Here is a 25,309-nt window from a genome sequence, read left to right as displayed (position 1 = left end):
GGCCGTAAGGCTTGTTAGGCAACGCACCATAGGGACTCCCTTTTCCCGATGTGTGGTGGAGACCTGGGGTGTGCGTTCCCACAACGGTCTCCATCATCATGTCAGCCCGGACTTGTCAGCGGGCAAGTCCCCCTTGGTCGCTATCCTTCCGATAGCGACGTAGCTAATGTAGATTTAGTGGCGTGGCAGCCAACCTGTTAGTTAGTTATGTATGTATGTATGTCTTGTATTGTATTTTAAAATGTAAATATTAGTGGTGGATTTGAGGGTGGATGGAGGGACAATAAAATGCTTCATATTTATATGAATTTTGTTTTCATGTTTATCACTTTATCTATCAACTGTTTTGGGAATCGAACCCTGAACCATCGGTACACCCGTCCAATGCTTTACCGTTAAGCCAACGACAACGTTACAATGTTAATAATTTCTTCCTAAAAGACCTTGTTTAAGCTGCATACGTACATATGCTTTCAAATTTGGATTAGTGTGGATACAGTACCAAATGTCTCAGTGGTAGAGCGCAGGACTGTGATGTCAGATGTTTGAGGTTCGAGTCCCAGTGTAGCAATGTAAATGAGTATAATGTGGAAAAGTGACAGCTCAGGAAATTGACAAAAACAAATAAAGCACAGCAAAAAAAAAAGTTGATAAATGTAATGTGTGATCACAGCTAACACAGCCAATGAAAGCAACAAATTTTGCAAAAAATATCTTATAAAAAAAATTTTATTGACAATTCTCTGCACATTACAATTATTTTTGCAACTTTAAAAAGGCATAATAGCCCTTTCAAAAGTTGCCGTCAACCCAGGCAGGGGGAGACACTGCCTTGTTGACCCACCGGGGAGATTACCCGGTGATTGGCTAAGAGAAGCCGGAAGAAGAGCTGAAGATTTGGAACATTTTTACAGGAGCGATTAACCTTTAGTTCGGATTTGTGGGCAGCCACGTCACCCTCCGTGAACACATCATCGGACGAAGCGGCACCCCACGTCCCCTTTCCGGCCAGAGCCCTCCAAACCTCGGTATATGTTGTTTTTATATATACCGTACAGTAGGGGCATGACCCCCTACGGGCTTATTATGAGTCAAGGGGAAACGGGGCTTCAGAAAAGAAGGGAGCCCAGATATGCACTTCAATTTTTTTAATATCAAATACCGTCTGGGGAATCCGAATCAAGTATAGAAATGTCATGTCATCCATCCAATCAATACAATTTATTCAGTGTCTTGCCCCAACCAAGAATCTTTTCAGATCCAATGTTACTATTAACCTATATTGAGAAAAGAAAAACAACACCGTTAAACATATCAATTGTTGATCATGTAACTTACATGACTCATAGATTCAACTTCTGGTGGAAGCTTGGGAAAGGACATACAAATTGCAGATTAACATCATTGTATAAGGTTCTTGAATGATAAACTAGCACCTGTAGAACGTTGCATTGTTGATAGTTGTGTTCCCAGTACATGAAAATCCTTGCCTATTGGATAAATTTTTTTTTGGTTGATTAGACCTGGTTGGCAAAAAGGAGGAGAAATTCTTCGTCATAAATTTAAAATTATTTGAAGAAAATCCTTTCATACCTAAAGAGTCCATGTATGATGTTCATCTCTGCAATGGCAGCAAAATTAAAACATCTTTAGGGCCATTTAAGTACCCAATTTCCCCAACACTCTGAACATAAAGGACAAGTTGTTCTTTAGACAGAGAAGCAGAATTATTTGAGGCTTCTAGCTGTGACAGAACTATAAAGGATTGCTGTTGTACTGGATTCATTAACACAAGATGGTACTTCTCATTATGCAATTTGCATTACTCTATTAATTTACCTCACACCTTAACGGTAATGCACTCAGTGTTTTTTCATCTGTAGGCTCACTCTTCCATCCTGTAACACTTCCAGACTTGACTTGATCCCCCCGCTAAAATTCTGTGAATGCAAAATAATAGCATTAAAAATACTTTTTCGATAGACAAAGAACGGGGAAGTACCTAATCCATGTTTTAGGTTGAACTCATGCCATTTCAGTGTTTCCATACCACACCCATTTTCCGCCCAAATACAGTACCACAATTCTTCAGTTCCTTCGCTGCATGGACTTATTACTAACAATTCTTTTAGTGCAGCACTAACAGAATTTAAATTTAACACACTGTCAGGTGGTGGACTGAATAACTAAACAATAAATAATTGTTTGTTAAAATTCTATACTTATTTGGAATTCTTATTTGGAAAGTTTAGGCACCTGACTGTGTTCACCTAATGCCAACTCATCCTCACGTTCAGTTAGGGATGAGTTTTGAAAAACCTCCTTCACTGTTTGGAAACTGTTTTGTTCCAATTTGTTCTTTTCCCCTAGCTGAGCTTGTAGACTCAAATTTTGAGCTACAAAACACTAATGAATAAAAGCAAATAAATAGAATCATTACGTATTAGGCCTACCATCCTTAGCTTCGTTGTTATCTAATATTTTGTGTTGTTCCAATAACTGGGCCTGCAGCTTCATTATTTGATCTAATAAACAATAATTAATAATTGAAAACCAATATAATAATGTTTATACTTACCACTTTTTTGTTTTATTATCTTATCCATTTTTCAATTGCTCCTCCAGCCACGCTGCTCAATTAAATGCAAATGGCATACAATTAACTGAAATTGCATACATACTTGTAATAACGAAACCGACGGGTAGATGGCTACGGGTGGAAAAAAGAGAAAAAAGTGTGATTTTTTTTTTCCGCCATTTTTTTTTTTTTTTTTTTCATGTAAAACGGATTGCCATATTTCATCGAAATTTCTGCCAATTTTGTATGTGCTTCTTGTGGTAATTTTTTATCCACAAAATTACTTACGGCCATCTGGCGACACCGAAAATTTGGCTGCATCCGCTGGCGTTGCGTCACTGTCGGATCTGATGTTGATATTCTGCTAGCATGTTCCTAGAAAAGTCGGAAGCAAAAAAATCGAATGTTTCTGGCTTTTCATACTTCTGTTGCGTACTAAAGGCTTGCAGTACAGTTTCTAGTATAGGGTAATCAAATGTTAGTATTGATGAATTCCTGTTTAAATTTAAACAGAGACTCAAAACAGGATCAACCTTTTGATTATCCAAAAAGAACATGGTCTGGAAGAAGAAAGTTTACTTATCTGCTCAAGCTCAGTCAGGCCCGCCACCATGGTGAATGGATTGCTTCTTCTTATGTAAAAAACTGCAACAAGTGCGACTAGACAATCAAAATCATGTCAGGTTTGTTGGCATAGAGTCTATCTAGTTTTTGGCCCCTAGGTACATGGTTTATTAAATTTTGTTTATTATAGTAACAAAAGAAGAGGCAATTTTTGTGAAACCATGTTGAATGAAGCCAAATATTCCGATGCTGCTCTCAGCCTAAGAAATGTTGATACTCTGTGTTCCAGCTAGTAAGCCATCTGTTCATTTGAAAAACAAACAAGTAAACACGATTGGCTGGAACATTGATAATTTCTTCAAATTAAATTTTACACAAGGTAACAGCAAGAAGAAATGTTGTTTCTCTACTACTTTTGGGGACTAACACTACAGCCAATTGCACACCACAACTTCAGAATACTAAGAAATACTAAAAGCAATGTTGTATTTGACATTATTTCAGTGCAATTATAAGAAAACAGCTGGATATTGGACACAGCTGATAGTAGTTATGCTAATTATAGTCCACCATATATAAATATATTTATGAATAAGCAATTATTATTCAATTACATAATAGTAATATATTTCACACATATACAATGTATTATGCTAAAATAATTTGGGTATTTCAAATGTAACATGTTTATTAATTATTAGTGATATATATATTATTCATCAGTTAATTATTTATCTGGTTATTTATTAATATGGTTATTTACTATGATATACTTCTGTTAGTGTTAATTAGTAACTTTCCTGAAGTTGTAGTTTATGAATTATACAATTATTATCCAATAATAATTATACAATCGTATCGACTTATTCGAATTAACAAAATTTTATAGTTAAAAATTTTTTAATTAATTTATAATAAAAAACAGTAAATTTAAATCGGTTATTAACACTTGTTACTACCTCCATTCTTCATCTTTTCCTTCCTTCATCCTTTTCATTCCATTTGTCGCAGGCGCAACAATATATTTGCTCACAAACACCTTCGGTTACTATTTACCCAAAATTTTTAAGTGCCAATCTAGAAAGTCAGAGACTGGGTAACAAAATAATTTTAGTTATTAACTACCTTACTAGACCAAGAAATCCATTGTACAGGGTTTGATTGAGGAAAAGAGTCTAGGTGTGGGAATGAAGACTAATCTACAAAACAAACAATACTTAGAATTCAGCTTTTATAGAAGTTCTAAAACTTTCCTTGCAAAGAAACTGTACCTGAGAAAACCATTCAAAGTCCACCACCAGCACATGAAGCATGCTTTATCTATAAGATAAATTTATTTTAAAACAAGAACACAGCAAATAAGTAAACCAAAACAAAACACCAAACATACCTGAAACTCAAATGCCCATTCTCATCCAATAGTATAACAGCCCTGGAAATGCCATGTAGGAAACAACTACACAACTCTTATTTATAAATCTGAAACGAAATGTTTAATACATTTGAGAATTAGCGGAAAAATGGATATGTTATACATCTAGCTATAGATCTGAAAGCAAGTTGATTACACTTTCATGAAACAGAGACATTGCTTGACGTAAGTACTTAGGATCCATTAACATCTTGAAAATCTATTCCATAGAAATCAGCTCGAATATTTGCAAGGCGTTGTGAACATCAGACAGAAAGTTTCCAAAAATTGCATAAACACCTCGGAAGTGGCCACACACACCAAGTCGCTAACAGAGCCGACGATAAAAAAAAAAGGCGAAAGAAACCTGACGAATCCACCATCACAATGGCGGCGAAAAATACAGGAATACACCCGGTACTGTACTTAAGAAGAAAGCAAACCCACCTGCATTGTTGCCTAATGAAAAATGTAAAACATAAGAGTAACGAAGTTCGTTAAACGTTAATAAGAAATTCAACAAATAAAATTGCAATACAAAAATGTAGCATCCCACAAAATCACAAATCAAAACCAGATACAAAACGATGATACAACTTGACACAGGTTCTAATGACTTACAAACATATGTAATTAGAACCCAGTCCATTATGAAACATTGATTGTGGTTACACAATCAAAATCCAAAACATGTTTCAGCACCCTAACAATTGTAAAAATTATTAATCAGCAAATGCTTCAACACTTGAGATCTAGCATCTATTAGACTGGTGGTGTTGGCCTCAAGAATCTATTTTTTTTTAAGCTGCGGAAGAGTGAGTATTTGGTAATTAAAATTTCCGTAACATACAAGCAACAAAGTAATATCAATGATTTTAATCATTTTTATGGAGATTCTATGATCAACATATTGATGCATTATAAATATTTACCAAACTTTTCAATAAAATTTAGTTGGGAAGTCTTAGATATATAAACATTAAGTAAGAAAGTCAGCTAATTAATCTAATAAAATTAGGATAATTACATATAAGGGTACCTGCATATTAAGATTTCACCAGAAAGAAAAACGTCCGTACAAATTGCCAGCACGACACTCTCTGACAAATATACTGATCCTCATGGTATCTCATAACCTCCAACAGCTCCCTCTTTCACTTTGGCGGTGAAACATGTGGGCGGAAATTCGATACATCATAATGCAAGCAACGCCTCCTGCAGCATTGCCTTTGTATTTTTTTTTTTTTTTTAAGTTCAACACGTATTCCTAAATTCACTCCAATCCGTATTCCAATTTCACGTTTTCCTTATAAATTAATTTCACGTCCTCCAGCTGGATCAACGCGTCGAAGATCGTCGGCGGAAGAGCAATGACATCAGCTACGAATCTTCTGCATCCTATGACGACAGTCAGCCATTGATTCCCTGCCAGAAACATCAGCAGTGGTAAGGAGAATTTCTCATTTTTCATTTATTTTCTATGGGGAAAAGAAAAAAAACAAAAACAAAACAAAAAAAACAAAACAAGTTTTATAGCTCTGTTTCGTGCAACGTGGCTGTGTATGTTGTGATGCACGCTTTTCGATTTAGATAAAAATGGTGGAATTTTCCATGTTTGTTTTGTTCTTTTTGTAAAAATTTCAAAAATTCCTGTTTTCTTTTTCTGTGTTTCACAAATACACAGCTTTGTCTGAACTCTATTTTGTGCGGCGGCAATTGTTTATTTCGACGCTAAATGCGTCATTGCCACCACAGGCAACTGTCAGGTCGGAAAAACGAAAAAGGAAAAAAACGAAGTCTGTTCTGCCAAAAGAACACCTGGGAGAAAAATTAGGGATCTCGATGTACAACTGATGGGGTGATAGAAAAACCTCCGTCTTAGGTATTAGTATTCGGAAAGGCAAGTGGCCTGGCTCTTGGCTTGGACGTTTTAAGCCAGTGAATGGTCAGGAAACAAAAAGGAGGCTTGCTTTTTTTTTCCAAGTCTAAACCCTATTCCTAAATTCACTATTAGTAATAGTAGTTTTAAAATATGTGAAATAGCTCAGTGGTAGAGCTAAGGGTTCAGAAGCCGAAGGTCTAGGGTTCAATACTCAGATATGCCAGGCACGTTATTTTTCACAAGAAACGTTTATTTGTTGAAATAACGAAAAATGGCAATAAAGGAAAATCTTTTTCTTCTTGATGATCGGATTGTCAGTAGTATCCCAGAATTTTTTCTGGGACGACCACGCCGAGCAACCATCCTGGGATTCGAACCACAGACCTTTCACATTGTAGGACAGCATGCTACCGGTATGCCATAACTGTCCTTACTTTCATAGTTTGAGATTTTGATAGCTATGTAGTTATTTGATAAAAAAAAAAAAAAATGGTACTAGTAGAAAAGTAAAATACAAAATATTCCCATTAACTGTTTCCTTAAACAAATGAATTTGTTCTGTATTCAGGTAAATGGGTTAGCAAAATAAACAGGTTGTCAAATTTTCAAACAGACATTGCAAGTTCCAGAATGTTCTTGAATACAAATTGTGGTTTTAGATTTACTCCAAAATAAGCCAACCAAAACAAACCTACATTAAGTTAATCCCAACTCTCTTCAACTTCAGTGGGCAAGGCAGCAAATCTAGGTTTATCGCCGAACAGCGAATTGATTCAATTAGATCTACACGTAAAAAAAACTATCTGGGTCTTAGCTTACCCAGCGCATATCTCGACTAGCAAAACCACCATGAGTAGAAGGGGGGCTAAAGTCGTATCCCATTCCACTCACACCTGAGACCATTGCTTGCATAAATGGCGGTACATTGGCGTTGGACTAAAAAAAATGCGTAGGATTATTAATTACGAACACAAGGGCAGAGAAATATAATTATATGTCAGACTGGAGTAGGTTCTAACCTTAGTTAACCAAGCCACAAACTTTCCAGCGTTAAGACCTTATTGATTTTCTAACATTTCCAACGCGGCCCATTCGACCAACACGATGAACATACTCTTCAATATCAGTTGGCTCGTCATCATTTACGACATAGTTTACGCCGACAATATCTAGGAAAAACAAGACAAACATCAAATACGCAAAAAAACGAACGCAGAACCCATAAAGTATTACCTAGACCACGAGCGAGAATATTCCTAATACCATTTTTGACGTCACGAAGCGCTTGCTCACGCTGACTCTGAAGACGATCACCATGGATGCTGGTAGACTAGACAATTAAAGTTAATACGCTTTGCCCAATTCCAACAGTTTTGATTCTTACTTGTAAATTGTTATTGCACAAGACTCCAGCGACGAAAACCCCCGCCTTTTTGCTGTCGACAAAAACGATAGTCTTGGAATCACCGAGATCTTGTAAAACTTCGATCAGCTTAGCTCTCATCTCTTTTCGAGCACTGGAAAAACAGCTGTTCAACAGCCGGATTGGTGCCACCGACAATGCCTGTTTTGACGAATATGTAGTCTTCCATGTAAGTCGCAGCCAGCGCTTGTACTTCATCTGGGAATGTAGCCGAAAACATACAAACACGATGGATTCCCTACAGAGCAACAAATAGTATCACATCAGTTAAACCTCATGCTCAAAAGCCATCGAGAACATACTTTCGTTGGATGGTTGACCATTTTTTCAACACTGGGGCCGATACCCATATCAATCTTTCGATCAGCTTCGTCCAAAATTTAAAACCTGACACCCGTGAAGTCAAATACTCCACGGTCGCGACTAGAGTATTGCACCTAGCTTGAAGATTTGACCACTGATGGCTCGTGACAGTTCCTCCATATATAATCACAGACTGTAATACAGAATTGTAGGAGAATTTACATGCATCACGGTGAATTTGAATGGCCAATTCACGAGTGGGTGCGACAATTACAACTTCTGGCTTTTGCCCCATGGCATGAGAGGCACCAGCAACACCTTGTTTTAACAATATGTTCATAACCGGTACCGAGTACGCCGCCTGCATGATAAAATGTAAAATTTTAGATGACTTAATCAACGAATAACACAAAGGGTTTGTTGAGTATCTTAGATGCAAAAGGACCTTTTAGTGGTCGCAATTACCGGCGTGCCCACTCAAAATTGCTTTACTTGAACTTACCCAGTTCATACCGAACCATTTGAATCATGTCAGTACGATCAAGGTTTCAAAATTACACAGCGTTAATTAATTGGATTCCCGTTTTGCCTGAGCCCGTGACAGCACAAGCAATTAGATCTCTTTTGGCAAGAATACCAGCAAATGAAGCTTTAAGAACAGGTGTTGGTTTTATGTAGCCAGAATTTTTTATGTTTTGAAGTAATTGGCGCAGGCCAGCTCCTTCGAATGGTGTTAAGTATTGAGGTACATCTTTTACTGTAACCTAAAGCAAACCTAATAGATATTTTTAAATCATAAAATATAGTTTTGAGAAATGGCTTACCTGACAGATGAATTTATAAAAATTCTTAAAGCGTTCCCCACAGACGATGCCCTTAAACAGTCCCTTTTCATCGCACGTCACAACTTCCGAAATGTATTACTCATGCAGCTTTCCATCTTCCGCCAATTCACTAAATAGATTCAGGCAGCCTTTCGAGGTGTGGCCAGCTTCATGACACTAGGGCTAAAACCATATTAAAGTAATCACACTAGGAATACAACAAAACACTTACCTTGTTGTTTCACAATCATTATCTTCAAAGCCAGGGTTTTAAGACGACAAACTCCGAAATACACATTTCCCTAGAGTACGATCGATCACTGACAGCTAGAAAATTTCGTTTTAAAATAAAAATTTTTTTTATTTAATGCACCAATCTTTACTCCATTTCTACGTATTCAGATTACATACCTTTTCAGTTCTATTTCTCCAACATCCCGGGCAGGAAGCTCACTGATTGACCACTTCCATCAACACTTACTGAGTAAAACTACCTTCGACCAATTTGTCCGCGCATTCAAAACCTACACAAAACACAATTATCCCGTTATTGCTCACTTTAGAAATTATGTTATGACCAACATATTCAGAAACATATTACCAGAATGATCTAAGACCAAAATCAATACTTGCACAAAAGTCTCTAACAGAGACCACGATCTTATTAGCGGCAAACAATCTCTGGCGAACGCATCGACCACAATGGCGGCGAAAAATGTGGAATAAATCCGGTACTTCAGAAGAAAGCGACCCCCCCCCTGCAACGTTGCCTAATCGAAAACGGAAAACACTTAAATAAATTAATGTAATTAAACGTTAATAAGAAATAATAAGAAACTGGAAGCAGCATTCAATTTTGACTATTACCTGAGATATTTAACCAATTCCAACGAATGTCAAGTTTTGTAGATTTTTGAGACAAAATTCCCACGGTTAATTACGCCATCTAGCACTAGCACAAATATTCAGTGTCGAGCAGACCAAAAGGCGTTCAGTTTCTAGCATAGGGTAATTCCATGTAATATTAAATGATTCCTTTGTATAATTGAATATAAAGGTTACATAGCCAAGCAAAGCATATTGACTATGAGACAATACAAGTTACGAGACAAAAATATAGTTTATTGCTTTAAATTATTTAGCGAATGACATTGCCAAACCTGGTAGAAGAGATTAAGGGATAGCATTGCGCATCGGCAAGTTGAGTTCAGAGAGAATTAATGGATTCATACGTTAATAACTTTGACAGAGCATGATAATAGTTCGGTGAATTACAAGGTCGATGAACCACTTAGTTAATGGGACTTGGGAGGAATACGACACGAGCAAGCTGATGGCAATTTGTAAATGTCAATGAAGAGGCCTCTTTGGCTATTGCAAGGGTCAAAGGAGAGCATACGATGGTAGACATATTTCTGGACACAGGAACTGCGGTAACACGGTGCCAACGTGCGACAGGAAGCGCCAGGGACCAGGCAAGTCTCAACACGCTGAGTTTGAGTGTAGGAGGCAACATTCTGGACAATGACACGCCATTCTCCTTCGACGTTCACAGCCCGGACAGGACGGGCATAAAGAACATCGCTAGGACAGATGTAGCCTTCACCACCGATCCAGTTACTCTGATCGTAAGGTTGGCCGTTATACGAGGAATAATCGAACTTGTTCTCGTCCGACGCGGTGACGCCATCGACCAAATTATCGGCTGATTGGATAGCGACCTCAGCGTATTTCTTTAAAATCAGTGGGTCGTACTCAATAGCGTACTAAAATTGTAATCAAACAAAATGAATCATAAATTCTTTGCTATTTTAGATAAACTGATATTACCTCAATTTCTTCCAGGGGGTATTCGTAATCACTCAGACAATAAACGGAGGAAGAATTGGCGCACTGGGGAGGAGTGCGGGGGTCACAGTAATAGTTATCCTTTTTGTACGAAGAGCCATAACTCGGCTTGTAGGCAGAATAGGGAGGGTAAGCAGGTTTCGGGTAAGACTCTGGGTAGTCTGGTTTATACGAAGGCTTGTGGTAGCCTGGATAAGGTTGGTAATCGTGTTCATATCTAGGATGGTACTGCGGATCGGCAACCGCTTTTGGCAGTGGCTCCGCATGGGACAGGGCTGCAACGGCCATCAGTCCAAGCAACATCTAGAAGTGTCAAGTAGATTGGATTTAGCGAAATGTTTTAAAATCGGCAATCTTAATATTATGCAGAGTTAATTCACTTCTTTTAGGTATACCATTCTTAGCGCCATCGTTGACAAATATGATTGGTAACGAGAGTTTGTGTTGATGTTTGCTGCTGGAATGCAACTTGGAAACTGCCTTGTTTTTCAATTGGTATCGTCAGCTTTTATATCTACGATCAGGTAGCAAATTGCAAATTGTACTGCACTGAACGACGAGACACGGTCTAATGAGCTGGAGGTTGCAACTTCAAGACGGTCCTCCCACAACAAAACGGTGAGCAAAAGTAAAGAGAACTTTTCTTTTCTAGTCCGAATGTTTCGGTACATTTAGTTGACCGTGATCTAAATAATTGGGTCCTCACAGGTAATAATAACCAGTTTCTCTCTCACCAAAAATAAAACCAGCACTTAAGAAAACCCAATGACATGGCCACCAATGGGAAGAAATCTCATGCTGGGAATTGCCGCGAGCCTTGCAAACATGCACATCCCGAAAAAAAACATTAGTGAGAGCGGCTTTGATGTTTGGGCCTATAAACTTGGGAAAATATCGGTTCGGCCTGAATTCGAAAACAAAACAGTTCCAACTTGTAGTGTACCAAGTTTTGTGTGTTTTTTGTATAGCTCAGATGCCATCACCATCACATATTTAACTGGTGGGCGAAAAAAACTTACTGCTTGTACGTTTTGCTTACCAATTCTTAGATACGTCAAGCGTATTTCAAGAAATTCACACGAAATTTAAAAAACAATGCATTTTTCACACACTCCATTGAAAATAGGTTGCTAAAATTGTTTTAAAGTCTACTGACATCGCTATTAGATAGCTAAGGAAAAGCAAACTCTTTGTTTACAGTATTATAAATAAAAAGTTTTCTTTTCAAAAACAAAACTACCTTCTTTTAGTTATTAAAATGTTTTTAACGGGAAGATGAAGAGTGCGAAGACTTGCATCAAGGTGAAACCATCGCATTTTTTATAACTTAACGCTTGGTGCATTAGCCTTCACTAAATAATATGTTTGATCAGTCGTTTGTTACATACGCTTGATTGGCGATCTGTGAAGGCCGGTACCATGACGGCCCACAAGACGACAAGTGAAGAGGTAAACGATTAATTTTATGATACATATACATATAGAAAACGAATGGTATGCGTTACCTAACAAAACGAGGGAAACCTATCTTGAAACATGATTAATGGAGCCAGAGTTGTTTTTCTTTAGTGCCATGCGGGGATTTAATACACGATCACGTAAAATGCTTGATTAATCACAAATAACGCCGAGACAAAACTAAAAGGCTAATAATAAAAAAATTGCTACATTGCCATTCAACGAATGAAGACCTTACTCTCCTTTTTCCCCCACATGTTCTCATGCCTCCCATTTCTCAGCGCACGCTTAGTGAAAGGTATAAAAACAAGAAAATGTTTCTCGATAGAAGGCAGACGTCTCTGAACGCTGACTCCAAGACAAGCCAAAGTTTTGTTACGACAAAAGAAGTTTGGGGAAAAAACATGTTTTTGAAATTCTTGGTAAGTTATCGAGCGGTACGATCAACACGTCAGACCCAACAAAACATTTATTTGTTTCCTAACAGAGCTTTGCTTCCCTGGTGGTTGTCGCGATGTCCAATGGGCCAAACGTCCCGCCTTACAAACCGGGTTATCCGGCGGCCAAGTACGATGATGTGCCACTTTGCGCCAAGAACTCATCAAAACCCTGGTGTTCGACTGACGAAGTCTATCCCATCTACGAAATCCAAAAAGCTTTGAATCAATACTATCAAGAAGTCCTGGCGCTCTACAAAGATGTAAAAGCAATCACGCCCAATTCTGTGGACGAATTAAAAGATTTAGAAGAAGAAACATACCTATGCTCGAGCTCTACCACTTACATTCAACCTATGCGAGCTGTCAACGTCAATGGTAAATGGCGAGTTATCGTCAACAACGTCGAATCCTATAACTACTTGTTCACCCAATCGGCTAGGATCGAAGAATGTGATGTCGACGTGGGATCTACCTGTCCGCTTGTTCCATCTTGCTACGACTCTAAATGCGTCCAGAAGAACATGTTCCACCGCTTCTTGGTTTTTGATCCCTATGACTATTACTTCCCCTTCGCCATTGAAAAGTTCCAACTACCTGCATCCTGTGGTTGCGTAATTGGAGCTTACTTTCCTTGAAACGCAACTTCAAATGATTCCCAGTTTTTTTCCTACGCCCAAATGTCATTAATATATTACAACTATGACCGCACGAATAGAGTCACTTTAAAAATTACATCTTGTGATGTAAACCTAATGACCCGACGCAATCTTGAATCAATCAAGTGATAAAATACAATAATTGAATTAATATCTGAGCTCTAAATGCCTTCCGATAAATAGGTAATAGACTTGTTATTGGCATTTGTTTTTTAACGTAACGCTACAAAGTTGTATATGGCAAGCTTACCTTGGAAGTAAGGCAGATTGTAAATGAATCCCGCCAATTTGCAGCTCAGAACTCCTGATGGTCTATCATTGCAACGCAATGGCAAGATTTCTTTTGTGCATCTTGATATGCTTTACAACCAAATGCTTGGGTGGCCGTGTACATTAACTTGGCAGCAGCTTTGCAAGCTAAAAGCAAACTATATTTTTAGTAACATTCCAATAAAAAATATAGCTAAGTGCAAATTACCCTTCAGTTCATTTACTGTCCACTGGTCTTTCCTACTCCTGCAAACGCTATATAGGCAGGTTTTAAACTCTAAATCGCAGATATCCTTATCAGCACCGCATACGTCATAGCAATAGTCGTGAGTATTACAGCAATGCTCGAGACCTTCATCTGGCAACAATTCTTTCTTCCACTATACGACACGAAAAATAAATTGTTACAAATTGTAGTTTAATGAATTACGTATTTCATGATCGAACCTGAACACCGAATGAGCCACACCCATTGCTTTCCGGTATGAAGTTAGGATTCGGTTGCCTTGCCGCACCTGTGAATGCCGAACAGTGAAAACGTAAATTTTAATTGTAATGTATGGTACAAAGGCAATTTTACCTGAGGGGCAATCTTCAATGTAGCAATCCTCCTCGATAGTTGCATCAATAATTTGTCTAATTGTATCGAAATCGGTCAATGCGTTCATTTTTTCGCTGATTTTCGTGAACATCTGATCTCCCCAATTAATTACGATGTCTCCCATTTCAGAGACAGCGTTTTTGTTCTGAAGACTAGCTTGGCACATGACGAAGGTACACAAAATAACTACGGAGAGCGTAACGGCACCACACTTGAGGAACACTGAATGCTTGAATTGCTCCATCGTTAATAGTGACGAATCGGTCTGGTGTTACTAACGAAACAGCGACCGGAAATCGTCTGTCACCCATCAAGCAGATAAGATTAGGTAAAATATGAGCCTGTTTCCTTTACCTTGCTTGTTTGAAGAGATAACATTATCATAAGTCTACATTATGAACACATTAACCTTATTTACCATAGGATACAACAAACGCCAGATTTGCCCTGAACGGACACGCAGGGCAAGTGATAGGAACTACAAAATTAAAGAAAAATTTACTTATTGAAATGTCGGAGACTGTTAAGAATCGAAAAACTGAGTTTCAACGGGATTTTTGGATATAAATTTTAACAAAATACTAGTAGAAGTTAATTACCCGCGTTATTGTATGTGCAATGTCCCAAAAACGTAACGTCAGTAAAAGTATTTGTGATACCTGGTTTTCGTCTAGAAATTTCCACACGAATCTTTCAGTTTCGACGGTAATCCTTCCACATTACTAGGACCTTCCAATGACTAAGCTTTGCATATTCCTATTCACTCCCTCCTACTTTAGCACGGGCGACCTCTTTTGTGGAACTATGAAACTGGACTTAAATGTCAAAATAACTGGTAATGGATAAATAGAAACTAAACTATACATCAACAACCGAAAAAATTTTAACATAATTTAGTAGAATCGAAAATAGAATGTTACTGGCTATTGCTTTACCTTTCTGACCGCGGGTTTAAGAAAAAACAAGAGGAAGGATATAAAAGATAAAATCTTCTTCTCATTGAAGTCTAGTCTACCACTAGACATTTGTATTTCCCTAAATCAAAAATGAAACATTAAAATTTTTTTAGTTAATTATCACAAATTACTTTTAGAGTTCATCTCGTCGATTACAATGACAGGCTTTACTCTGAGCATCTTGATAGGCCTTGCATCCCAGAGCTAAAGTCCCAGTGTACATTAGCTTTGCAGTTCCTTTACAGGCTAAACAGAATGCAGATGTTGATTGAACAACTTCTCAAAGACGAACTTATTTCATTTACCTTTCATGAATAATGTTGAAAGCTCTTGTTCGCGACTTGAGCAAACTTTGTAAAGACATTTTTTGAAATGCAAATCACACAAGTCTTTATCAGCCCCACAGTCATCATAGCAAAAATCATGAGAATGACAACATTCCTCTAACTCTTTTAATGGCAACTTTTCTTCTTTCCACTGAAAAATAAAATTATTACTGTTTATGGGAGAAAAAAATTATAAGGAAATACCTTGTATCCAAATGAACCGCATCCATTACTTTCAGGTTTGTGCATTGGATTCACTTCCCTTATAAATCCTTTCAATAAACAAGGAATTGAGAAAAGAGTTGTATAAAAATTCCCGCCAATTTTAATACCTTTAGGACATACGAAAGGCTCGCAATCTTCACCAATGGTTGCATCAACAAACTGTTCTACTACTTCTATCGTCTTTGCCAGTTTAGCAAGTCCGTCAAATCCGGTATGCAAATAACTCTTGAGGCTGTGCATTGCATCTTTAATTTCATCAAAATAACTTCTCTGGCAGTTGACCAAAGCTACGGATATTGTTAATAACACCACAACTGCTCTTAAGAATCCGACGTTCTGAACTGTGGACATTTTGAATGAAAGAAATAGACGATGCCAGACTGGTAAAATATTTCCATATCAATGATACTATATCAACATATCACGCTATGTATAAAAAAATACATTTACCGAGCATAAAATCTGAAAATCAAGGTTCTAAGTTGTACAATTTGTTTTAAATATATTGGAGTTCTGGGTTTTATTAAACAACGTTGCCTTAGTACGGTTGTGTGTAATCATCATCCATCAAGTAACAGCAGTTAGTGGTAGTGTCTGTGTGTGTAACTACGTCAGTGAATGGTCGACAATTTTCTCCTTTACTTGTTTATTTGTAAGTGAGATGTTTGTTTTATCGTGGTATTCTATTTTGAAATAGCTACAACGGATATCGATTGTTCTACTCTCCGAGATTTCGCTTTTGGAAACAAGTTGCTCTGCAACTAATCGTTATTCAAAATATGATATACAATACCAAGATAGAATATTTCGTTCTCGTGGAAATTCTGTTATATCTGTTTAATCCCAACAGACGTATCATATTAGTGTAGAGGGGTTTTTCCCACCCTAATGATGTGTGTGTGTGCGTTTTTTTAGCTGAAAAACTCTCAAAATTGCATGGTTTCTGTGTAAGCTCAAAATCATAAACCAATATATCTTGTGAATAGGTAATCAAAGTGGCAGAAGCTCCTAGAAAAATGACTATGGGAGAAGAAAGTATATTGTCTTCCCTAGTGATGCCCATTCTGGTTGGTCCGTCACTGGTGAACCTGGAAAAACAAGATCCAGGTGCTGCTCAGCTGCTGAAAACTGCCTTTAGCAATGCAGAAGCTGCCCACCCAAGCCTCTGCCACAGTTTTATCTTGGGACTCATGAAGAAGGCAGAATTGAAAGTCAACATGAATGAAAGTCTTCTGAGAGTTCAGGGTGCCTCCCTGGATCAAGAATCACCTGATTACAGAATTAACCGCTCTGAAGATGCCTTTCAGGTAAATACTTGAAACTGTAATACTTGATTTTTTGTGGTAAGAATTGTTTCTTTTTTTAATGTACAGGAACTATGTAGAAAGTCTGTTGGTTTGAAAAAGATCCTAAGTAGGATACCTGATGAAATTGGAGACCGTAAAGCCTTTCTGGAAACTATTAAAGAGATAGCCAGTGCCATAAAGAAACTGCTAGATGCAGTTAATGAAGTGGCTGGCTATATTACATTCGGTTCTGGTAAACAGCGGCTAGAACAACGTAAACGAGAATTCGTCAAGTATTCCAAGCGGTTTAGCACGACGCTGAAAGAATATTTCCGCGACGGGCAAGCCAATGCTGTCTTCCTGAGTGCCCTCTGCTTGATACAGCAATCCAATTTGATTATTACGACTGTTAAAGATTGTTGTGAATAAGTTTTTGTTAAAATCTTCAAGCTGCGGTGAAGGTCGATGCCCGGAGACATCGCATTTGGAGGCGGTTTAGCGGTGCTTCACATAGTCGTGAATATTTATAAAACCACCTTAATCCGTTCTTTCATCGTGTTACACCGTCCATTTTCAGATCAGGTGTAGTCTCTTTTCCTTCTTTACTTGGAGGGATTTATTATTTTTAAAAAATAGTTTTTGAACTTCTATCCCCCTTTTTGTTATCTTATCCATTCGTCAGCTCCTCGTTGCTGGCCGCCTCGTAGACCGCTCCCACATGGTGAATGCCGTTGCATGTTTTCCTAGCCCCGACCTAACATTCCAGAGAATAAACATTGTTGAACTTTCTACAAGCAGTAATTTTATGCCTGTTTATATGCGGTGGTTTCGTGTTACATATATGGTTTAAAAGTATAGAAATACACAATTTATCTTCGCAGTCTGAACAACGCAATTGTTGAGTGGTTTCTCTTCTTTCTACCCAACAACTTTTTTGTTTCAAAGTGGATAGTACAGACGTCTAAAGATGGGGGCAGAGAAAGCTTCAACTTCGCAAAAGGTTGTTTTCACATTCTATTTTCTAACATACTAGGAAGGGGACTGCGTTTGGCTATTACGGATAGGATGACAAAATTGGCTTTAAGAACAGGTATATTATTACGGCGAGAAGTAAATAGAAAACTTGAAACGCATCATACCAGCTAAGAAAAAATGGAGCAAAAGTGCTTACAGAAATATAAGAAAGCGCCATGTAAACTGGTAGCCGTTTGGCCAGGTTCAACGTACCACTTATTTTCCCGTTTTCTTTAGGTTGGCGAGGCGCTCTGAATTTCGACGAAACATGCAACATGCTCCGCTAAACTGCTGATAACACAGATGGCTTAAGTTATCTAGCTATCCATACAATGGCGTAACAGCATGAAAAAAGGTAAACGTTTTGTAAGTGTAGGCTCGCACAAAAGGAATAGCAAGAGTACTTTTTTTTTTTGGCCAGAACTACACCGATGCAATGTAGTGTCCAGGGAAACCATTACCTTTTAGGGAAACGTTTTCCATCCGAGAGCACAGAGACCTTTCACCTAAAAACACAAGATGTTGCGGTTGTTGCAAAACTCAGAATCTAATCAAAACTATAACCGTAAGCGGATAGCACTTGGTTCACATGATTTATCACACATCCAGCGATTGCTTGTTCAGCCTCCATTTCTGTTGCATACGTCTACATAAAAAATAAAAAAAATTTATTTAATTAAATGAGACACTTTAATTTGATTTTGATTGCATCAAGCTTTTCGGCACACTTTCGAAAATACGTACCTGAGCAACTTGAAACACGTTATAAGGTGGCCCGAGGCCAGGAATAATAACCTATATGATAAACATAATAGTAATGCATTAAATGAACATTTTCGAGTAGCACGATTCTGGGGTTACCTTAGCAGCATAACGATGATCTGCACTAACAGAGGTTTCAAATAGTGGGTCACCGAAAGCATGTAACCGGCACAGAAATGTGAGAATCTGTAGCAATGAAACGCCAAGTTGTAATCTAACCGACGAGACAAAACCTAAACTTTCAAGTGGTTGACCTTTACGTTGTCAGCGTACCCTCCGTTCATCCACGGTGTAATCCCCTGTTGTTGTTGCGACTGTTTAGTTATAATAAATGAAAGATATTATTAAATCACAGTCTTGGTCGGCATAGGTACGAAAGCTAATTACGTTTACATCGTTTGTCCGCTGATGTATGAAATCTGACGGTGAGGAATCCGAGTAAAACAAATCTACGGGTAACTGGTTATGATTGCGGTCCGGCATAACGTAATTAAAAGAGACACTCCTAATGAACCAATTACCAAGTTTAACACGTGTACAAACTGTGACAGCGCAATCATAACAACCAAACAACTTACTGGTTCGGATAGAGAGGATATGGCGGAAACGCGTGAAGGCCATTTAGATGAGGTTGCATGGCGGCAGGATGAGTGAAAGGGACGTGCGGCCACACGTGTGCAGCTGTCACTGGGTAGTGTGAATGATGACTCACGGTCCCGATCGATGTCGTGGAAGACACACTCAACTTGCTTTGTCCGACACAATTTCTGTTCTTTTTCGTGACTGGTTTCGCCCACGTTATTTGCATCTTGGCGCCATTCAGCTCCAGATCTAATAATCACCATCTTGTTTATTTAATCATATCAACAAACATACTGTGTTGATAGCGTTCTACCTTGAAGGGAATCCATGGCTTGCTGCGCTTGTGAACGGCTGGCAAAGTGAACAAAGGCGTAATCTTTCAACACTTTCACCTTTTCAACTCCATTGTTACTGGCAGCATTGAATAAATCTGCCAGCACGTCTTCCGGCGTGAGCACCACAAGATTGCGAACATAGAGTACACGCACCTAATTATGCCGTGAAAGGAAAAAAGGGAGTTCATTAGATGGAAGAAACTATTTAATAAACTGATAAATAATAATTTGGATGAGTGAACATATTAACGACTGAATTAAAAAGGCAGGATAAGAAATGGTCTTGATAACAAACACTTGTTCAAATAACTCGTTATCGCGATATTTGGCGCATAACTTTCTTCCTTCGAGAAGAAAGAATGGTGAAAGTTTGTTTAAAAAAAAAAAAAAGGGGGGGGGGGGGACATTACCTTAGATAGAATATCCTCTTCTACAGTGGGTTCTGGCTCTGCCCAGTCAACGGCAACGCTTTTCTCAAACAGCTGAAATCGTCCAGTCATGCATTTCCTACGTGCAACGGCGGCCGCCCGGTGCGATTCGTACTCGACGAATGCAAAGCCTCTGTTCTTCGACTTGTCTGCAATGGCACTTTTAAAAATACAAAAACAAAAATAAATAAACAATCAAATGATGATAAAAACATGGTTATGTTACCTGTAGAGGATGACGGCAACGACACCATCTGTGTGGCGCGACATTTCTTCTCGTATGTCCTCTTTGGATTTATCGTTGGGTATTCCCCCGATAAATAGACGGCAATTGTCCAACGACCTAAGGACCCCAATGAAGCGTTTGGGTCGAATTTCGTAGTGATTGAGTAGCTGAATGGCTCTGGCTGCATCCGTTGGCGACGTGAAGGTTACAAAAGCGAAACCACGATTACCCCCGGCAGCCCCATCCATCATCAGACGGATCTCAAACACGGGGCCGACCGTCTCGAATATCGGCAAAAGCTCATCTTCCATCAGATCACGGGGGATTTTACCTACAAACACTTCAGAGCCTTTGGTGGGCGGTGGCCCTGTCCAATTCGGCGGAGGGCCACCGTACGTTCTTTGTCCTTTTCGCAACATGATGCCGTTAGCGGAAAAATGTTGACCAGATTCGTTGGTCGAGTCTTTAAGCCGTTGCAATTTGAGATTGGCAAAGTGAGAGCGAAAAACGTGTTTGAGCTCCTAACCGGTCGGCTGCAACCTACGGAACTAGACGAGTGCGTAGGCAAAAAGCTGAACAACGTTCACTTGATTTCCTTATCTTTATGACTGCGTGCTCGTATCACTTGGGCGCAGAGAAATTTCCAAGTAACGCTAAACATAAAACCCCCACACTCGTCGCCAAAGTACATCAGCCAAGGTTGTGCATTTAAAAAAAAAAACTCAACGGGATAAACAACTACGATCGAATTGAAAAGAAAATGCAATTTAAATTTCCCATTAAATTCGAATTGGCTCCCGTGCCTAACGCGTTCATTCCGAAAGTGACAATTGGAGTGATGACGTTATCGTTTACTAACCAGCTAATCTGACCAAAATAGCTGGTGAGGGTGGTCAATTGGTTGCACAACAAAACACATTACGAACGTGCAGGGCATTTTTATCTTTCGGAAAAACATATGACGGTCGATTTCGTGGAAATGGTCGAATTAACGCGTAGGCCATCAAACGACGATGAATTTCAGATAACATTAAATGTCAATCGCGCGGAAATGAAATTTGGTAATAAATGTCAGCTGATGTTTTACTAGTTTTTCTATCCGACAGTTTAAAAGAAAAAGAATTCGCAAAATCTAACGCGTTCGCTTTTTGCTAACCTAGCCCCAGCCTGTTTAACAATCTATGCTAACAAAATATTTACTACAAGGTTCCCCCCCTTTTTTTTTTTGTCTTCCCTCAAGCAGTGTAACATTCTTTTATTGTACTGAAAATAATAATAATAGATGAATAACATGTCGCGGGACTACAATTTTTTATGTGGAATGAAAAAGACTATCTGGAGGGGCTGTATTAAAGATAACTACACATCTTTCAGATGTCTAATCCGCAAAATAGTTGAAAAAAGAGACTACGATTGGACGAGAGGGAAAAAAAAAGTGGGGGAGGACCGAAAAAAGTAGGGCCCTAATTAAAAAAAAAAAAAAATGTTGCCGATGAGCGATCGTGTGTGATGGGGAAAGAATAGAGACTAGATCACGGAAACGTAGAGCATACTACAACCGAGAAATGTGTTTTAGATTTGACTTCACCAAAAGTGCGTTTCCCGGATTTCACCAATAACGACGCTGGAACGCTGAAGTGCCTGCGAAATCATCGTCGTTTGCAATTTGGTTTTCGCGATATAAACAAATGCAAATAAATAAATAGAATGAGACGTACCTCAAGCATATCAGCGGCTTCCTTACGTCGCTGAGCTATGTGCTCAGATTCAGAGAGAAGTAAATCTATTTGATCTGGTCGGTAAAGATGAGTAACTAGTTCTGATTGCAAGTTGTCCTTGACGTGGTTGACCAGGAAGTGCATCACAGCTTTGGGGACAGAATCTTGGATCGATTTTCGGACGATGTAGAAGTAGGTTTTGATGAGTCGTTCTAATGAAAAAGAAAATATTTCATTTAAAAAAAGAAGAAACTGAAAGGAATATACAGAACGTACCGATAACTTCGCAATCCCTTTTCTCTCGTTCCGACAATTTTCGTTCGGGTTGATGAACAGCTTCCGACAGCAGATTGACTGGTTTCTGATGTCCAAAAGAATTTTGAAGTGGCGTCGATCCGGCATGATGAGTGGGCGTCGCAGTCGGCGTGTTTTCGGCAGACGTGTCGTTCGGGAATTCATCCCGTCCGACAGGTAGCAAATTGGTCAACCAATTGGTTTGTACAACATTGGGAGCACCAACACCATTGCTCTCTATCAATGACATGGATGTTTTCTGAACGCGAATCTGCGAAGATGAGGGAAACTGAATACTAATTTATCAGAGTGAATTGGAATTGACGTACTTCTTTTGACGGCGAATCACCGTTGACTATATTGGGTGGATAGACCACTGTTTGTTTTTTCGTGGCTTGTTTGGAAAGCTGAAGTTTATGGGCGGGAGCCTCTTCAACATGAGAATGCATCAACGTCGACACAAATGATGTTTCTCGATGAAAATCGGGATGCTTCGTGTTGATATAAGCTAGTTCAATGGCTACAAGGTTCTCCACCTAATATCGTAGAGTGCGTGATTAACTGATGGCAAGTATGCAAACAAAGAGCTAATGTTTACCATGACGTTGGTTGGAGGAAGACGTTGCCTCAATAAAGAAGTGACTACATCTACAATTTTTTCGTGCAATTTCGGGAAGCGGAGCATTTCCTGTTGGACTTCTGTTCCGCAGTGTTGGATAATTCTTTGCATTTCTTCGTGCACTAATTCGATGCACCGCAGCGAAGGATCTTCGAGGCGGCGAATTTGACGTTTTACCAAGAGTTCAAAGGAAACCTTGAAAACAATTAGAATGTGTCAAAATAGAGGGGCTTTAATAAGACGTTGTAGATGTTTACCTCTGGGACAAACAAAGCAGGTCTTGGACCGGTTGCATTTCGAATGGCAGTGAGTATATCTAAAGTAGTGAGCCCAGCTAGAGGATGAATAGAGTCCAATGTCCTTCCAAAAGTTTCATGGAAGATGTAGCAAATTCTAGCACCACCACATCTGTTTCGGAACAATAGTTTCAATGCTGATTTCAAATGGGCTTGATAATTCACTTACAGTTCTGTGGTTTCAATATTCCTTGCTGTGCCTTCGATCGTAGCGCAATACGAAGACGCAAACTTGGTGATAATCTGAAGCAACGTTTGACTTTTATCTTTCACTTGATCTCCATAAGAATGAAGTAGCGCCTGGAACTGCGACATCATCAGATTGACCCGTGTTTTGAGCTCAGGAAGGCAGTCTCGAATGTGGTGCATCAACAACCTTTGCAAGGTTTTTCCCAAATATGCGGTTCCGTTGCGGGTGGCCAATGTAGGGTAACGACGTTGGAGGAAACTCATTTCGTCTTTTAATGCTTCTTCGATGCTCTGATTCACATAGATAGCCTCGTCACGACACAATTATTTGACAATCTGATAGACTTTTACCTTGTTATTTTGTATGTCTTTCTGGGAGCGATTTACTAATCCGATAATGCCAAGTTTTACTGGAATAACTCTGCCACACAAAACATCAATAGCGTCCGTTCCTACAAGTGGCAATAGAATTAAATAATTGGCTTTAAAAGATTATTTCTTTTTCACAGACCTGCATCCATGAGATCTAACTTGGTGATTACAGCCAATGTTCTTCTTCCCTCTGGATCAACTTCTCTTGCAAGTTTAAGGGCCTCAGAAGTTGCCAAATCTGTAGTGGCTGGAGTTACAGCCAAAATCAAACTGTTGGGATTGCTCACAAAGCTAAAGATGAGTTCATAAATCTTTGCTTCAATGTCATCTGGTTGGTCACCAACAGGGACTTTTGTGATTCCAGGAAGGTCAACTAGTGTAAGATTAACAACTTTTGTAGAGTAAACCTGTAGAATAAAGTTTGTTTAGTCAAGCTCCTAATACAAAAAAGATGCAGCAGTTTTACCTTTAAATTCATCGGTTCATGGGCTATTCCCTTGTTGTGTCCTGCTACCCTCTCCGTCTCATGTTCGATTTCTTTTAAAACTTCGTTGAAGTCTGTAAATATCTTGTTTTTAAGGTGCAAAAACTTTGCCCACTCCTCCAAGTGAAGGGTTCCTTAAACAATCAACCATTACAGATTTCCAAAAAGGGATCAAAAAAAGAATGAAAGATACCTTCATCAGCTGACCTGTGTTCCTTATCCTCCAATGGGGTGTATACAAGTTGTAAAACTAAAGGTCTTCGTGTAACAATACCAGTTCCTCTGGGTAAAAATGTACGCCCTACGAGACCCTCAAGGACGGAACTTTTCCCCGAACTCTGTAAAGAGAATCACGAAAATATGAATTTCCGTGCATAACATCAAAATAAAACCAGAACGTTTCGCTTACCTGAGTTCCGACAACAACAATCTGTGGTAGCTGAATTGCATCAGCTCCAACAGTATGAAAAACATCTTGCAGTTTGTTTATGACAGGAATTAATTGTTCCATGCTTTAGGATGACCGGCTAGTTCACAGCAATAGAATATTTTTGAACGTGGGGAGGCTCTTGCTGATCCCTTAACTCGGAGATGGTATACGTTTATTAACAGTTTTCCGCTCTTTATCAAGCAGACAAGAGGTGCCCGGTTGTAGACCAATGAAAGAACTCGGACGTTGCCACCTAGCGGTATTCCTTAAACAAAGAATTTGTTCGATAATTTCATTTGCAAATGAAAAACGAATTTTGTTTGGCGATGATTTTGTACGAAAAATAAAATTTCGAGCAAGAACATACAAATTTTAGTTTGGCTTTTTAATGCAGCATCATTATTCTGTCTGTAAGAAAAATGAAAATGAAAAAAAAAATAGATCCTTGCAGGGGGCGGCAAAATCAACTCTAAATGATCAAAACAAGCAGACGAATAAGAACGTGTTGG

At 38.8% G+C, this 25,309-nt stretch overlaps 7 protein-coding genes and 1 long non-coding RNA gene across 15 annotated transcripts; 2 read left to right on the top strand and 6 right to left on the bottom strand.

Annotated features, from left to right (window-relative positions):
* Nucleotides 1-4,413: 4,413 nt before the first annotated feature.
* Nucleotides 4,414-5,703, bottom strand: LOC130700166 (uncharacterized). Its single transcript, XR_009003661.2, has 4 exons — nucleotides 5,593-5,703; nucleotides 5,175-5,256; nucleotides 4,533-5,012; nucleotides 4,414-4,462 (listed from the first exon to the last, which is right to left on the bottom strand). It is a non-coding gene; the product is annotated as an uncharacterized LOC130700166 (long non-coding RNA).
* Nucleotides 5,704-6,996: 1,293 nt separating this feature from the next.
* LOC130700133 (probable ATP-dependent RNA helicase DDX4) lies at nucleotides 6,997-9,687 on the bottom strand. 2 transcript variants are annotated; one of them, XM_057522151.1, is made up of 11 exons: nucleotides 9,587-9,687; nucleotides 9,397-9,509; nucleotides 9,218-9,312; nucleotides 8,986-9,168; nucleotides 8,664-8,925; nucleotides 8,161-8,522; nucleotides 7,820-8,096; nucleotides 7,669-7,765; nucleotides 7,455-7,604; nucleotides 7,255-7,371; nucleotides 6,997-7,179 (listed from the first exon to the last, which is right to left on the bottom strand). In XM_057522151.1, exons 5-9 carry the CDS (start codon nucleotides 8,670-8,672, stop codon nucleotides 7,486-7,488), a joined length of 864 nt encoding a protein of 287 aa, XP_057378134.1. In that variant the 5' UTR covers nucleotides 8,673-8,925; nucleotides 8,986-9,168; nucleotides 9,218-9,312; nucleotides 9,397-9,509; nucleotides 9,587-9,687; the 3' UTR covers nucleotides 6,997-7,179; nucleotides 7,255-7,371; nucleotides 7,455-7,485. The 2 variants fall into 2 exon arrangements, with proteins under 2 accessions (XP_057378134.1, XP_057378135.1); XM_057522152.1 differs by having other exon boundaries at nucleotides 7,699-7,765.
* A 399-nt stretch (nucleotides 9,688-10,086) lies between these two features.
* On the bottom strand, nucleotides 10,087-14,523 carry LOC130700134 (group XIIA secretory phospholipase A2-like). 2 transcript variants are annotated; one of them, XM_057522154.2, is made up of 5 exons: nucleotides 14,238-14,523; nucleotides 14,105-14,172; nucleotides 13,866-14,037; nucleotides 13,638-13,804; nucleotides 10,999-11,136 (listed from the first exon to the last, which is right to left on the bottom strand). In XM_057522154.2, the coding sequence occupies exons 1-4, from the start codon at nucleotides 14,500-14,502 to the stop codon at nucleotides 13,683-13,685; spliced, it is 627 nt and encodes a 208-aa protein (XP_057378137.1). In that variant the 5' UTR covers nucleotides 14,503-14,523; the 3' UTR covers nucleotides 10,999-11,136; nucleotides 13,638-13,682. The 2 variants fall into 2 exon arrangements, with proteins under 2 accessions (XP_057378136.1, XP_057378137.1); XM_057522153.2 differs by lacking the exons at nucleotides 13,638-13,804; nucleotides 13,866-14,037; nucleotides 14,105-14,172; nucleotides 14,238-14,523 and adding exons at nucleotides 10,087-10,751; nucleotides 11,229-11,478 and having other exon boundaries at nucleotides 10,816-11,136.
* Nucleotides 12,584-13,463, top strand: LOC130700141 (uncharacterized). Of its 2 annotated transcripts, none has more exons than XM_057522163.1 (2): nucleotides 12,584-12,713; nucleotides 12,779-13,463. In XM_057522163.1, exons 1-2 carry the CDS (start codon nucleotides 12,606-12,608, stop codon nucleotides 13,364-13,366), a joined length of 696 nt encoding a protein of 231 aa, XP_057378146.1. In that variant the 5' UTR covers nucleotides 12,584-12,605; the 3' UTR covers nucleotides 13,367-13,463. The 2 variants fall into 2 exon arrangements, with proteins under 2 accessions (XP_057378146.1, XP_059352635.1); XM_059496652.1 differs by having other exon boundaries at nucleotides 12,626-12,709; nucleotides 12,777-13,463.
* Nucleotides 14,524-15,054: 531 nt separating the features above from the next.
* LOC130700153 (group XIIA secretory phospholipase A2-like) lies at nucleotides 15,055-16,126 on the bottom strand. 2 transcript variants are annotated; one of them, XM_059496653.1, is made up of 5 exons: nucleotides 15,873-16,126; nucleotides 15,745-15,812; nucleotides 15,520-15,691; nucleotides 15,346-15,460; nucleotides 15,055-15,073 (listed from the first exon to the last, which is right to left on the bottom strand). In XM_059496653.1, exons 1-4 carry the CDS (start codon nucleotides 16,114-16,116, stop codon nucleotides 15,348-15,350), a joined length of 597 nt encoding a protein of 198 aa, XP_059352636.1. In that variant the 5' UTR covers nucleotides 16,117-16,126; the 3' UTR covers nucleotides 15,055-15,073; nucleotides 15,346-15,347. The 2 variants fall into 2 exon arrangements, with proteins under 2 accessions (XP_059352636.1, XP_057378158.1); XM_057522175.2 differs by lacking the exon at nucleotides 15,055-15,073 and having other exon boundaries at nucleotides 15,300-15,460.
* Nucleotides 16,127-16,310: 184 nt separating this feature from the next.
* LOC130700144 (programmed cell death protein 10-like) lies at nucleotides 16,311-17,941 on the top strand. Its single transcript, XM_057522166.2, has 3 exons — nucleotides 16,311-16,417; nucleotides 16,752-17,072; nucleotides 17,139-17,941. Exons 2-3 carry the CDS (start codon nucleotides 16,782-16,784, stop codon nucleotides 17,478-17,480), a joined length of 633 nt encoding a protein of 210 aa, XP_057378149.1. The 5' UTR covers nucleotides 16,311-16,417; nucleotides 16,752-16,781; the 3' UTR covers nucleotides 17,481-17,941.
* On the bottom strand, nucleotides 17,865-21,154 carry LOC130700116 (probable RNA-binding protein 46). Of its 4 annotated transcripts, none has more exons than XM_057522127.2 (11): nucleotides 20,399-21,154; nucleotides 20,155-20,332; nucleotides 19,723-19,897; nucleotides 19,406-19,658; nucleotides 19,215-19,332; nucleotides 19,082-19,141; nucleotides 18,927-19,013; nucleotides 18,810-18,860; nucleotides 18,630-18,711; nucleotides 18,470-18,571; nucleotides 17,865-18,386 (listed from the first exon to the last, which is right to left on the bottom strand). In XM_057522127.2, exons 1-10 carry the CDS (start codon nucleotides 20,815-20,817, stop codon nucleotides 18,489-18,491), a joined length of 1,506 nt encoding a protein of 501 aa, XP_057378110.1. In that variant the 5' UTR covers nucleotides 20,818-21,154; the 3' UTR covers nucleotides 17,865-18,386; nucleotides 18,470-18,488. The 4 variants fall into 4 exon arrangements, with proteins under 4 accessions (XP_057378110.1, XP_057378112.1, XP_057378108.1 ...); XM_057522129.2 differs by having other exon boundaries at nucleotides 18,527-18,571; XM_057522125.2 differs by having other exon boundaries at nucleotides 17,865-18,571.
* Nucleotides 21,155-21,828: 674 nt separating this feature from the next.
* LOC130700109 (dynamin-1-like protein) lies at nucleotides 21,829-25,028 on the bottom strand. The gene is made up of 12 exons (XM_057522117.2): nucleotides 24,780-25,028; nucleotides 24,564-24,708; nucleotides 24,353-24,504; nucleotides 24,026-24,293; nucleotides 23,866-23,966; nucleotides 23,495-23,805; nucleotides 23,287-23,437; nucleotides 23,009-23,224; nucleotides 22,740-22,946; nucleotides 22,393-22,681; nucleotides 22,117-22,328; nucleotides 21,829-22,039 (listed from the first exon to the last, which is right to left on the bottom strand). The coding sequence occupies exons 1-12, from the start codon at nucleotides 24,879-24,881 to the stop codon at nucleotides 21,983-21,985; spliced, it is 2,211 nt and encodes a 736-aa protein (XP_057378100.1). The 5' UTR covers nucleotides 24,882-25,028; the 3' UTR covers nucleotides 21,829-21,982.
* Nucleotides 25,029-25,309: the final 281 nt, after the last annotated feature.

This window comes from Daphnia carinata, chromosome 8 (assembly GCF_022539665.2).
Source record: "Daphnia carinata strain CSIRO-1 chromosome 8, CSIRO_AGI_Dcar_HiC_V3, whole genome shotgun sequence".
Classification (NCBI taxonomy): Eukaryota; Metazoa; Arthropoda; class Branchiopoda; order Diplostraca; family Daphniidae; genus Daphnia; species Daphnia carinata.
The sequence above is the reverse complement of the archived record's forward strand: the minus strand, read 5'-3'. Positions and strand labels throughout refer to the sequence as shown.

What these genes read in the sequence shown, in the direction of transcription:
- LOC130700109 (XM_057522117.2), bottom strand. Translation starts at nt 24,881, where the DNA reads ATGGAACAATTAATTCCTGTCATAAACAAACTGCAAGATGTTTTTCAT. An exon ending in AATATTGAAACCACAGAACT is followed by an intron (nt 23,438 to 23,494) that starts GTAAGTGAATTA and finishes GTTCCGAAACAG; the next exon opens with ATGTGGTGGTGCTAGAATTT. An exon ending in TTCCTCCAACCAACGTCATG is followed by an intron (nt 22,947 to 23,008) that starts GTAAACATTAGC and finishes CTACGATATTAG; the next exon opens with GTGGAGAACCTTGTAGCCAT.
- LOC130700134 (XM_057522153.2), bottom strand. An exon ending in ACCCCCTGGAAGAAATTGAG is followed by an intron (nt 10,752 to 10,815) that starts GTAATATCAGTT and finishes TTACAATTTTAG; the next exon opens with TACGCTATTGAGTACGACCC.
- LOC130700141 (XM_057522163.1), top strand. Translation starts at nt 12,606, where the DNA reads ATGTTTCTCGATAGAAGGCAGACGTCTCTGAACGCTGACTCCAAGACA. An exon ending in ACATGTTTTTGAAATTCTTG is followed by an intron (nt 12,714 to 12,778) that starts GTAAGTTATCGA and finishes GTTTCCTAACAG; the next exon opens with AGCTTTGCTTCCCTGGTGGT.
- LOC130700144 (XM_057522166.2), top strand. Translation starts at nt 16,782, where the DNA reads ATGACTATGGGAGAAGAAAGTATATTGTCTTCCCTAGTGATGCCCATT. An exon ending in GCTCTGAAGATGCCTTTCAG is followed by an intron (nt 17,073 to 17,138) that starts GTAAATACTTGA and finishes TTTAATGTACAG; the next exon opens with GAACTATGTAGAAAGTCTGT.
- LOC130700153 (XM_059496653.1), bottom strand. Translation starts at nt 16,116, where the DNA reads ATGTCCACAGTTCAGAACGTCGGATTCTTAAGAGCAGTTGTGGTGTTA. An exon ending in GCCTTTCGTATGTCCTAAAG is followed by an intron (nt 15,813 to 15,872) that starts GTATTAAAATTG and finishes GTTTATTGAAAG; the next exon opens with GATTTATAAGGGAAGTGAAT. An exon ending in GCGGTTCATTTGGATACAAG is followed by an intron (nt 15,692 to 15,744) that starts GTATTTCCTTAT and finishes TTTATTTTTCAG; the next exon opens with TGGAAAGAAGAAAAGTTGCC.
- LOC130700133 (XM_057522151.1), bottom strand. An exon ending in TGGTCAACCATCCAACGAAA is followed by an intron (nt 8,097 to 8,160) that starts GTATGTTCTCGA and finishes GTTGCTCTGTAG; the next exon opens with GGAATCCATCGTGTTTGTAT. An exon ending in TATTCTCGCTCGTGGTCTAG is followed by an intron (nt 7,605 to 7,668) that starts GTAATACTTTAT and finishes TGTTTTTCCTAG; the next exon opens with ATATTGTCGGCGTAAACTAT.
- LOC130700116 (XM_057522125.2), bottom strand. Translation starts at nt 20,817, where the DNA reads ATGTTGCGAAAAGGACAAAGAACGTACGGTGGCCCTCCGCCGAATTGG. An exon ending in TATCCTCTCTATCCGAACCA is followed by an intron (nt 19,333 to 19,405) that starts GTAAGTTGTTTG and finishes TTGGTTCATTAG; the next exon opens with GAGTGTCTCTTTTAATTACG. An exon ending in CCAAGTGCTATCCGCTTACG is followed by an intron (nt 18,572 to 18,629) that starts GTTATAGTTTTG and finishes TTGTGTTTTTAG; the next exon opens with GTGAAAGGTCTCTGTGCTCT.